Below are 12,005 nucleotides of genomic sequence, written 5' to 3'. Positions count from 1 at the left end.
CGGTAGCTTATCAATTCCTATGTACATGGTTGTCGCTATTGAATTTTTAAAGAATTTTGTAAGGATCGAAATGTAATGGTAGATCGTTCTGTGTCTTCATTTTGACGATTCGTCGGTACCCAGGACGAAGATAGGAGTCGCGATCGACAAAAGATGTCGCGTGGGGCTCCGTTAGGAAGGAAGCAAGGCGGAAAGTGGATGCCCGAGTATTGATCTACGGTCTTTCCGTCGTGCTTTCGGCCCTCGAGAGATCCCAAGATGCTAGACGATACGACGGCGATCGCTGAAAAGAGTAACACGCACGGAACTCTGAATCGAAACTCGTGTTCCAACGATCGAGATATCGAGGGAACAGTCTCCTTGGTTGGTTCGTTGGACGAAAAAAAAAATAGTAAAAGGTCGTCTTTGGTCGAGAGAAAATATTCTCCTTTGCTGAGGACAGCCGTAGGTGTCGCAAGACGAATTAGAAGTCGATATCTCGCGGTTCGACGACAAAAGCCGCGAGTTTGTTAAATCGGTCGAGTCGATTCCATAATTCATAAAGAGTCGGGGTTTCTTTTATTCATGGTACCGCTCTATCCATCGACTGGACGTGACCAATGAATTACCGTGTCCTCTTCTGCGGCCTGTTTCCATCATGGCGTGTACGGGCTTACGTCCGTCTCCAGTCAACAAGTGATACCTATCGATCCTTCTCCGACCGTTTCTCGCCCCCGTTTCCGTCTCCTCGATTCGTGTATCCATTTTGTTCCCTTCTCTTCGCTTCTCGCGTTCGTTTTCTCAATTACTGGGTCAGCTGCTACATTATTCGTTATTCGCGAATAAAATTTGCCCGACTCGTGTCGCAGGTTGCAGTTTCACAAGTTACGTTTCGCGGTTTAGACAACGTTCAACTTGAAGAAAGTAAACCACGGAGTTACCTTGAACTTTGTGCGCGCATTAAACCTCGAAAGCTATCCGAAATACAGGATGATTCTGGTAATTAGGTCATGCTGCAACTTCATTTTAAGCGAGGAAAAAAAATGAACGACCAAACAACGCGATAAAACGTTTAAAATGCAATAAAGAAACGTTTGAATACTTCTCGCCGGTCGAAAGTTTCGAGCGAAAATTTATATTAATTTTTCTAATTTTGCAAACCGTTTGAGAAACACGGTGGAACTATTTTAAACACTGCATTCGTCTTTGGTGAGTCGTTTGATCTCTGGAACTTAGACAGAGTCGGCCTTAGTCGCGATAAAGACGCAGAACGATAACGAGCTTTCTCGTGACGAGGTATTCGTACCGGAGAGACGACTTTTCAATCGCCTAATCGCCTTAACCGCAACTCGAAGGCTTCCCCGACGCTTTGCGACGATTCCTCGCCCCCTCTGCGCGTTGATTTCGAGTATCGTCTACTCTACTTACGTTTGAAGTTGAGACTCCACATCCACTCCGCTGGACGTTACAAGCTACATGGATAGCGTCGTTTTGCCCACGAAGAAGCTGCGATGTCGGAACACTTTCCTCAAAGGACTTAACAACCCGGAAGCCTCGAATATCTCGCGTGGAAAATGTAAAATAAAAATCGAATTCCGCTTTAAAGGGTACAAAGTAGAAAAATAGTTCCCAGACAAAAATTACTTCTTCGAACTGATTAGAAGTTATAAATAAAAATTGCTATCGAGAACTAATACTCCCAATCTTCTATCCGTGTTTACAAATGCATTGCTCCGAAGAGACACGAAAGTTTTCGATATTTTTCCGTGTACAGTGTCGTCGAGGGTAGGGCGCCTGTCGATGGAATTTAATGAAAATTGAAGAGACGACGGTAGAAACGAGACGCCGCCACGCCGGTTCGCCAGAGGAGATATCCTCTCTCTGGCCTTCATCCTTTTCAAATGATCCTGAAACCGATCAAGAAGGAGAAGACGCGGGAACCTATCTGCCCGCTCTTTGATACCCTCGACCGATCCAATAAGGATCAAGAGGGGAGCCCAGGAGATCAGAGAACCGGGGACCGTTATTATGGGAATTTTTATCGGCGAGAGAACCCGCGTTTCGAAACGGATAATTTTTCTGCCGCCATGAGCTATCGCTTATCGTTCGACGCGATAAGATGCTATCGGAGCTCGAGCATCGAATAAGGCCGCCGGAACGTCGGGACGCGACAATGACACGTTTCTGGACGACAGGTCCGCGATAGCGATCGTTCTCGTGGGAAATTTTTAATCTTTGCACGGTCAAGGTTCCATCCTCTCAGACCTCACATCGCCATCGCGCTTGAAAGGTATAAAAATATCAGGATTAAAATCTCTGTTCTTAGAAATTGTCCACTGGAAACTACTTATATATATATTTTTTACCTCAAGATTGAATAAATAGGAGGCAATCTGAGATCAAAAAATTTATTTAATAAACAATGACTCTTAGTAATTCCAGCAGTTTCATTTTCATTTACTAGGCGATTTGGATTGAGTCTACATAGTGTCTAGAGTAAATTCTATACAAAATGAAACCTACAGAAAATTTACGTCTAATTTATAAATGATCTCTCGTGCTTCGTTTTTGTACTGAATTTTTCCTTTCGAGTTCGGTTGTTTATCCCGAGAGCACCAGTGCATAGGGACAGAGTTAATCGTACAATGGAACCAATTTATTCTTAATCTCGGCTGGCAGAAAGAGAGACGAGAGTAACTAGCGTAAGTATCGATCCCGGAAGCCACACCTCGACGCAGAGCGACGCGGAGTTACGCGTTTCCGCGATTACGTTCAAAGTTCTACGTCCCTAGCACGGAACTTTCCGCGTTCCTTTTCTCGACGCGATCGCAAAACGTCGCGAATATTACGTTCGCAATTTATATTCGTTTACGAAGCGTCCCACCATTCCCGTCGAGGTCTATTGAATAATCAAACTACGAGAGAGGACGTCGTTTATAGTTTCTACGAACAGAAAGTTCCCACAGAAGTACGATTCTTACCGATCGAACACTTATTATTGGACCGAGATCGTCTATGCGCTCGACGAGTGTTTAAATATGCAGATAACTGGCCGATCTCTTCGCTAGAACTACGCTAGAACGTGAGAACTATAGATAATCATTCGTATCAAGGAAATTTCTCTTTATGGAGAGCCAGAATAAATTTGCAAAAATCCAGTCGAGTCAATTTCTTCCAACTTTTATTAAGAATCGCGAATCGGTGAACAAAGTTGTTTTAAATCACTGTATTCTAAAAAAGACTCGAGTTACATCGTAATGGATTTTACGTATCCCTGTCGAGGCCATAATTTGCCATCGATCGACGAGACAAGGGTTGATTTCGAAATCTATCGTATCATTTTCTCTCCTGGCGCTTCCAAAAACAACCATACGACCTGTGTACCCGAGTGTTGTTTAGCAGAAAGAACGAAGCGCGTCAGAGACGACGATTTTTGCGTAGATTCGGTCCACGGCCTCACTTGACATTAATTAAGGCCGATCCGACGAGACCGTTGTATTGTATCGCGAGGAATGTCTCTTCGTTGACCCTAATGAACGTCACGATCGAGCAAACTGTCGCGGATGCAAACGATACTCCGACCGTTCGTGAATCGATCCCACTCGTTCGCGTTGCTCGGGGTGATATCCTGTGCTCGAATAATTTCACTGTCGCGTTCGAAATCACTCCAGGCGTTGCACATTGATAATGGTAATCGTAATCGAGACAAATAACCTTTTGTTATTCTTCGAGATTATCGTTGAAATTCACGGCGTCCGAGAAACCTAAACAGTCGATAGATCGGATACAGTAGGTTTATTTTTGGAAATTGCCTCGTACATCACACAAGAAAATACTACCATAAATCCAAAGTCGGACGGTGGAACAACTTCCCAAGATTTATATTTGTTTCGTCGATTAATAATAAAGGATCGTTGCGAGAGATTCTCGCCAGCCATATAAGATCAAGTGGTGGTCGCGAGAATACATGAATAAACGACGCCAACGTGGACCGAAACAATAGACTATTTAACCGAAGGATGAAGAACGCTAACAGCGACTCGGAATAATGGATCAGGAAGTGGAAACACTTTGCAGACAGTACCCGTGAAAACAAAGAATATGAAGTTTATACCGGTGTCGAACAATGAAGATGCAGATAAAGCAATTACCGCCAACAGATGGGACGTTGAAGAAGAGAAACACCTGTCTGATAGAAACTGAAGAAACGGAAAAATAGACGTCTGTAGAAATAGGAAATAAGAGACTACGGTTTGGTCCAAAGATGCTCGTTCGCCCTTCTTTTATTTCGTGCAAAGGGCGCGTGAGTATATTTACAATCCTCCTCTCGTACGATGAAACTGTATAAAAGAGACAATGTACAAGCTCTTAACGATGCTATAAACCAAGAATAAAAACAGGTCCACGTATCTTACGGGGCTGGACCAGCAGTTAAATCGTTCCCTCCGTTTTTAACTGCGAGTTATCTCGAACGGCGGCAACAGGGATCGCTGTAAAATTGCTTAAACCGTTCTCCGTAGAGCTCGAAACGTTACAGGCGTTGGTTAACTAAAAAACGGCCCTTCGAAAAGCTAATTGGTCCACCGGTTGGTCGCGCAAAAATCCGGATCCCTAATGGCGTCGTTCGTATGCGACGCGACGCTACCGAGCCGATGCAATTTGTTCAACGACCGTGAAGATCGTTTGCACGATACCGTGACAATTCTCCTTCCGCGTCTTTGCTCGTTTTTTGAAACATTGTTCCCCGCTTGCGTTACACCCACCAGACCGAAGACACTCGCACGGAAATTCATTTTGATATTGGGTTAAATTTTGGGAGGCCTCGCGCTCCATTATGGCTATAATAATTAATATTTTTGTACGAAATTTTTACAAGAAGCAGTTGAAGAAAAGTACGCTTCATAGTTACTCCCAAAAAATTCTGGAAAATTTATTTTCAGCCGTCACAGTGCTCTCCCCCTTAAGTATTTATTCTTGACTTGAACTATTTTTAAAATTTAACTCTTTCAGTCTTTGACAGAGTGAAATTTTGTTAGGGTATTGCCTTTGGAGCAGCGATTTAAAACACGTTAGTGAATTGTTATTTTTAATTTTCTGTTACAGTGAGATTGCACGACAGCATACAGGAGGAGAACTACCATTACCTCGTCTTTGACCTGTAAGTAGAGAGGAACGAAATCATTCGTAGATTAAGGGCGCAGGGGTCGAGGATAACGTCGGGGTCGAAAAGTTTCTAATCGAGTTAATCGCGCCGCGCATTTTCGTCCGGCGTCGAGTACAACGAATCATCCTCGAAATCGGCAACGACCCATCGGTCCAGGGGCAAGTTTAATTTAATTTCGACCAAAGTTACCTCGGCCCGATTGAATTCTCTGTACCGGCCAAAATTCGCGTAAGGTCCGCCGGGCACACAATGATCGAAACCTCGAAGGCCTGTCGACCCGGCCGAGCGTCGCTCCGACAAAAGCCGTTATTTTCGAGTCACCGAGTCGTTACTGGCCCGTCTATGGTCGGACCAGCGACCATCAGAATCCGGAGCCTTTAATTTGCGATGCGTCGATATCGAATATCGGTCCGCGAAACTCGTACTTTGCACGAATTAGTGTTTCGACGCCTCCGAAATGCTCCGACAGGCTTGAAAAATGGGCAAAGTGATGGGTTTCGATTCGACACAGTTTGTAGATCTATCGTAGGATGTCTCTGACAGAGTTCAACTTCCAATTTGTGATCCATTGATATCGAATGTTGATTTGGAAGCCTCGTCTGTAGTCAGAATTCATATTTCGAGACATTCGAATGGTGGGTATTATTTTTTAAATAGGTAAAGTGGTGGGTTAGGTTCGACAAAGTTTGCAGAGGTATCGTATGACAGTTCTAACAGAGAAATCCTCAGTCGGAATTAAATTTTCAACGTCATCTTCGAATGGTAGATATTTTTTAAAAATAAGCAATGTGGTGAGTTTCCATTTGACACAATTTGCAGATGTATTATACGATGTTAGTTGGTCGTATGAATTTAAATACTTGCACAGTACTAGGAATTATTCTGCGACCTGCAGTCTGCAATTTGACGTCACAAGTAGGGACGAATGTTATTCTTGTTAACAACCACATAATCCATTATTAAATTTCCTTTTAACCCGGGAACGTTGCCATAGCATAGGTAGTCATAAAATACTTAAAATTACAAGCAGAACCGAGTCGTCGCAATTTCTAAATTTTCATAGAAAATAGAACGCTTGGAAGTCTCCCCCTGAAATGGCAAGTTCAAACATTTATTTTGCGACGATAATCTGTTATCTGATTCTCTTTTGCTTATAAAATTCTATCTCAATGAATTCTTCCAACAGCAAGCGTGTCGTATAAATATAATGCTTCCTATCGTCTTTTCCCCCTCTTCTCTCCAATCGCGAGCCACGGCGGTGGTTGTTAATTTGTAGTTGTTAATTAGTCGGCCGCTGATTGTTCGAACGGTCCGTTCTCGTGAATTTTAAGCAGCCTCGATTTGCATATTAATGAATCCGCATAGTCGTGTCGATATTCCGCGACGAAAAGTATAGCGATATTTAATCGCGAGTTCGAGCGGAAGAATTCATCGGAGCATTCTTCGCGCTAAACTTTCTCGCAAAACTTGCCCGACCAAAGACCGTATAATTGATAATCTACATTTTCTCGGGCCGTCCATTACTTACAGAACCTTGATTCCCTTACAACTTAATCGTTTCTAGTGGCCCAATTTCTCCGTAAAAGTCAGGTTTCCGTGTCTCGATTCCTCCTAATTGCTAATAAGATTCGTTACCCTTTTCTGTTTATTCATTGATAAACGTACAACGTTTCAATAATGTTGGAAGTTTACGACTATAATATTTGAAATTGGTGAAATAGACATTTTTATTAAAGTTAAAATTTTCTTGCGAAGGCAAAACATTGAGGTTGCTTTGCCAGTATGGTTCCAAACTTGAACTCTTGAGTCTCCACTTGTGTAGCGTAAGGAAGAAAGAAACTGAAATTTAGTTTACTGGAATTTAGAGAAATTCAAAGACCGTTTGTCGTTTGTCCATGTTTGCTCGTTTGATTTTCAGAGTAACCGGCGGAGAACTGTTCGAGGACATCGTCGCGCGGGAGTTCTACAGCGAAGCGGACGCCTCGCATTGTATTCAACAAATCTTGGAAAGCGTACACCACTGCCATCATAATGGAGTCGTGCACAGGGACTTGAAAGTACGTAAAGAAACGAGAATTCGACCGACGTCTCTAGCGCCATGCTTGAGAAGTCCCAGAGTTAGGTTTTTGTTAAATTGTTTCTATTAACGATCGAAATAACCAGCCAGAGGAAAGTGGAAAAGTATTTTTCATACAGGTAATGCGGGAAAATTATTCTGTACAGGGTGATTCCGGTAACTGGACGAGGCTATAACTCTGTGTCGAGTAAAGATAGGAAAAAATCGCGGTGAAAAAGTTTGCTTCGTTTCATGGCTTCCATTATCTTATGATACATTTTTTTTTTAGCTCTTGCAATTTTTTGTAGCTCGTTTATTTTTCACAAATCGATTACTCGAGTCTTGGCAAGGTAATCGAGAACTCGATAATTTGAATTATCTGCTAGATTTTTGACTCTTTTAACACAACGATAATAAATCTTTCGATACTCCGAAGTCTCTGTTATATCTTGTACGAAACTTGATCAATTTCATTAGAAAACGAAATTTACGGGCGTCTAAAAATATTACAGAACACGTCGATCCCGTTTCATCTAATATAAACTTTTATTCGTCGGAGCGGTAGTTTCAGAAGAATTGATTTAATATTTTAAGACGCCATATTGAAGGGATCCTCGAGTTTCCCAGATTCGAGCGTCCAGAGAGGGTCGTAGGAAAAAGTTTAAGAACCACTGATCCAGAATCATCCTGTATAGACGTCGTAATTCGACTTCGATTCTCGAAACTCGTTTACCGACAATATCGAGGATTCTGGGGAAAACGAAGTCGCGCGAATCTCGCGGGGCTGAGGGATAGAAAAGGGGAGTAGAGTTAAGGGGGGAAAATTAATCCGTCGAAAAACTAAAAAGGAAATGGGGGAGAGGAAAAGAGAGCAAGAGGACCGTACGAAAAGTGGCGTTTCACGAGACGGAAAACGTGGCACCGTATAAGGTAGATTCGCGATGTGTGTCAAGCATGTACGCGCGAGTACATATGTCTCCTGTTGGTGGATCAAGCTACAGCATGGCCGCGCGACAACTGGCTACGATTTGCACGATGAACGTGCAGGAATGTCGACGAGTCTGCTTCCTGTTGCAGCCTGAAAATTTGCTGCTCGCGAGTAAGGCGAAAGGTGCGGTTGTGAAATTAGCTGATTTTGGATTGGCGATCGAGGTGACGGGCGACACACAGGCATGGTTCGGTAAGTCCATCCTCCGTTTTAATATTCTCTTTTTCTATCGTTTAACACTAAACCTATCATAACCGGTCAAATGACCAAGTCGGTACGGTCGTTAGATCCAAAAAAACAATTATTTACGAGAAAAATAGCATAGTAATTATGCAAACATCCTGTATACAAATTTAGATTCATTTTCAATTAAATAAACAATTTATAATTCAGTTTTATCGCACACTAGTCGTATAATCGATAGGAGTTACAGAAACTTCTTTTAGTATGTAGCGTCAAAGTAAATTGCAAAATAAATATAGAAGAGAGCATAAAATATAGTAGTTGGTATAGTCGTTGGATAGGGGGTGAAATGCCCTTTAAAATGAGCGTTTGTGCGAGTCGATAGCGTAATTAGTTCCGAAGATATGAGGATTTTAGTTTCGCGTCGATGCGATGGCTAGTTACGGAGATATAAGGGTTCGAAGTTTGTTTACGTTTCATTGACGCGAGATAAATGATCGCGCGCGCGTAAATAGTAGCGCGTAGTAAATTCTTGGAAACACTACGCGGAACTAGGTCACGACAGTCACGTCCGTGGGGTAGGTCAACACGACGCACGAGCGACCGAAAGGTCCGACGCGTCAGACGAAGACAGAGATAGTCGAATTAAGAAAAATTACCTTTTACATAAATTGCGATATCTCGAAAACGGAAAGTCCGATCGCCAAAAACCAAAAACCATTTTAAAGAGGAAGGTTTACCGCTGCTAACGATGCCTCAATCATGGAGAAAACGCTAATATTTTCGAGACTGCAAGTAATTAAAGTTTTAGTAATTTCAATAGGCGTTGGTAGTATGTTTTAACACGGGAAGAGCCGTAGCAGAGCTTTTAAAGAATTACCCTTTCATATAAATTACGATATCTCGAAAACGGAAAGTCGGATCGACAAAAACCAAAAGCCATTTTAAAGGGGAGGTCTTGCCGCTTCTAACATTAGTTCAATTATTAATAAAACACCAGTAGTTTCGGAACTGCACGCGTCTAAAGTTTAACTACTTTTAATAGGCGTTGTTAAATAGTGGAAACTGAAGATTCTCTCCTTTCATCTTTGCTATATATTTCCTATTTACAAATATTGTCCTGTTTTTTACAAAAAAATATAAATCGTCGTCGTGGTAGGTTTAGTGTTGAACTATCGTTTGCGTCCGTCTACTTAGTCCTTTCGTGGCCAGACTAAATACTTCCTACCACTGTTTTAGTTAAACATTATTTGTTATTGTCAATATAAAAACTAACATTGGACGTTGTTATAATTTTATTTAATTTTCAATCTATCGAATCTGCACAGCTCCTCATCATCGTTCCAAAGTTTTCGTCCAAGAGTAAACAATTATGCATTTTGAATTTCGTTAAGAGTCGCGGAAATATACAGGGTGTTCGGCCACCCCTGGGAAAAATTTTAATAGGAGATTCTAGAGGCCAAAATAAAACGAAAATGAAGTGTATCAATTTATTGATGCAGGCTTCGTTAAAAAGTTATTAACAATTAAATTCGAAAATTTCAAATCATTCTGGAAAAATTATTTTCGGCTGCAGGGGTCAATTACAATCATTTTTGGTCAATAGACATACCCTCGAAATTCTACCCATTTTCGAGAAAAAAATTCGAGAAGGTCTAAAATTTTTCGGCGAAAAAAAAAATTTTCGAATCGTTCTAAAAAAATTATTTTCAGTTGCGGGGGTCAATTACAATCATTTTTGGTCATTACATATACCCCCGAAATCCTACGCACTTTCGTGAAAAAAATTCAGTACGATCGGAACTTTGAACGTTAATAACTTTTTAATGAAGCCTCCATCAACAAATTGGTATTCTTGATTTTCGTCTTATTTTGACCTCTAGAATCTGCCATTAAAATTTTTCCTAGGGGTGGCCGAATACTCATACCTATACCCATGAAAATGTCTTCGAGAAACTACGAGCACTCGATAGAAAATAGCTTGGGAGCCGCGAGTCGCAGAAAGAAGTTCGATCGAAAAATAAATGAGTGTTCTAATGCAGTCGCAAAGGTGCTAAACAATCGGTGCAATTATTCGAAATTAAAGGTCCTTTCGTGGTAATTACGATCGTCGCGCGATTCCGGTTCCAGTTGAAAACGGCGCAAATTACAGCGACGCGGGTAGCGAAATAAATTCGTTCGCGGACAAATTTACGTAACAAATGGACGGTTTGTTTTGCATTCGTTTTAATTTCCGCGACGATGGTGGCAAAAGAAGACGCGAAAATCGTTGCGCGAAAAAGGCTAGGAAGAATAAAATTCCTCCGCCAATGTTCCCGTCGTTGAAAGCAACGCGTACTCCTCCTTTTCGCCAACCGGTTTCTAGGCTGTTGCGATTCGAATTCGGCCGCCGACATTTTTCATTCATTTACCGAGTCCGCCACCCCCTCGCGACCCCGATTCTTGCCGGTTTAATGCGCGTTTATACGCGGCATGTCGCGTTAAAACGCCCTCGTTCGACTGCCTGTTCCCGTTTGTTTTCACGCCGTGGAAACTCCCCCAAGTTTTACCCGCGCCATTGGAAAACTCGTCGTATTTTCGCGGGTAAAATAGATTCCGGGGTCTGAGATTTTCCGTGTATTGTGCTCGCGGTCGTAGAATTCTCCGGCTACGACATTTTATCTCCATTTTTTGTCGCGAACAATTGAAGCAGATTGCTGTATCTCTGTCCTGAAACTTAAAAATAACTTTCGAAACCGGAATCTGGTTCTAAATTCATCCCGTGCAACGTTTCCAGCGAGTTTCGTTAACGTTCTGTGAAATAAAAACATAGTGGGTTTTGAGAATCTTTGATTCGGATGTTCGCGCGTCCGTCTGGCTCGGTGTCCCGAGCGAGAATGAAAATTTTCGTCTCCACGGTTCTATTTACGCTCCTCGAGCGACCACGGAAGGGGTAAAAGGTAAAGAACAGCGACCAGCTCGCTGGGAACGATTGGTATTTTCGCCGCTGTGTAACGAAAATTATTGTCGACTTTAATCGACAGGTAAAATAATTTGCAACGCTCGGGCAGTTTTAATACTACAAATAAAGAGCATCGAATTTCTTTCTCTTGCTGCTTTCAGCGATCACGAAACTGTTCGATTTATTCATAGCAGCGTTAATCTTCTATTAAGACAGTATCGCAACCCTCTACTGCATAATGACACAATTAGGAACTCGATGATAACAATTCACGTACAATTTTCCTTACGATATTTCCATTATTATTATTTTCCCCCAAGACTCTGTTCGCTAAATAAAAAGATTCGACAAAGAATTCATTATTTACTTAAAGTATTATTTGACGGACGCAAAAATAACGGAGTAGTAATTTCAGAAATAAAATTTACGCGAGCAAAGTACTTTACACGTCGTTTAACCATTGCTGCGATTGAATCGGAATGTTTGGTGGAAAGGTTTCGCCGGAACGCCCGGTTACCTCAGTCCGGAAGTCCTCAAGAAGGAACCTTACGGCAAACCAGTCGACATCTGGGCGTGTGGTGTCATTCTTTACATCCTCCTCGTCGGTTATCCGCCGTTTTGGGACGAGGACCAGCATCGGCTGTACGCGCAAATCAAGGCTGGATCGTACGACGTAAGAACCCCGCCTACGAGC

At 42.1% G+C, this 12,005-nt stretch overlaps 1 protein-coding gene across 33 annotated transcripts in view; it reads left to right on the top strand.

Annotated features, from left to right (window-relative positions):
• The window catches only part of Camkii (Calcium/calmodulin-dependent protein kinase II), a 147,315-nt gene that overhangs the window by 68,462 nt on the left and 66,848 nt on the right, over nt 1–12,005 (top strand). For all 33 annotated transcript variants that reach the window (XM_076773643.1, XM_076773647.1, XM_076773642.1 and 30 more), the window contains exons 4-7: nt 5,083–5,137; nt 7,062–7,200; nt 8,277–8,379; nt 11,806–11,984. In XM_076773643.1, the coding sequence (XP_076629758.1) occupies nt 5,083–5,137; nt 7,062–7,200; nt 8,277–8,379; nt 11,806–11,984 (476 nt within the window). The remainder of the gene's footprint in view (nt 1–5,082; nt 5,138–7,061; nt 7,201–8,276; nt 8,380–11,805; nt 11,985–12,005) is intronic.

Source organism: Colletes latitarsis, chromosome 9 (genome assembly GCF_051014445.1).
Source record: "Colletes latitarsis isolate SP2378_abdomen chromosome 9, iyColLati1, whole genome shotgun sequence".
In the NCBI taxonomy this organism is placed as follows: domain Eukaryota; kingdom Metazoa; phylum Arthropoda; class Insecta; order Hymenoptera; family Colletidae; genus Colletes; species Colletes latitarsis.
This window is presented reverse-complemented; position numbering and strand designations above follow the sequence as displayed.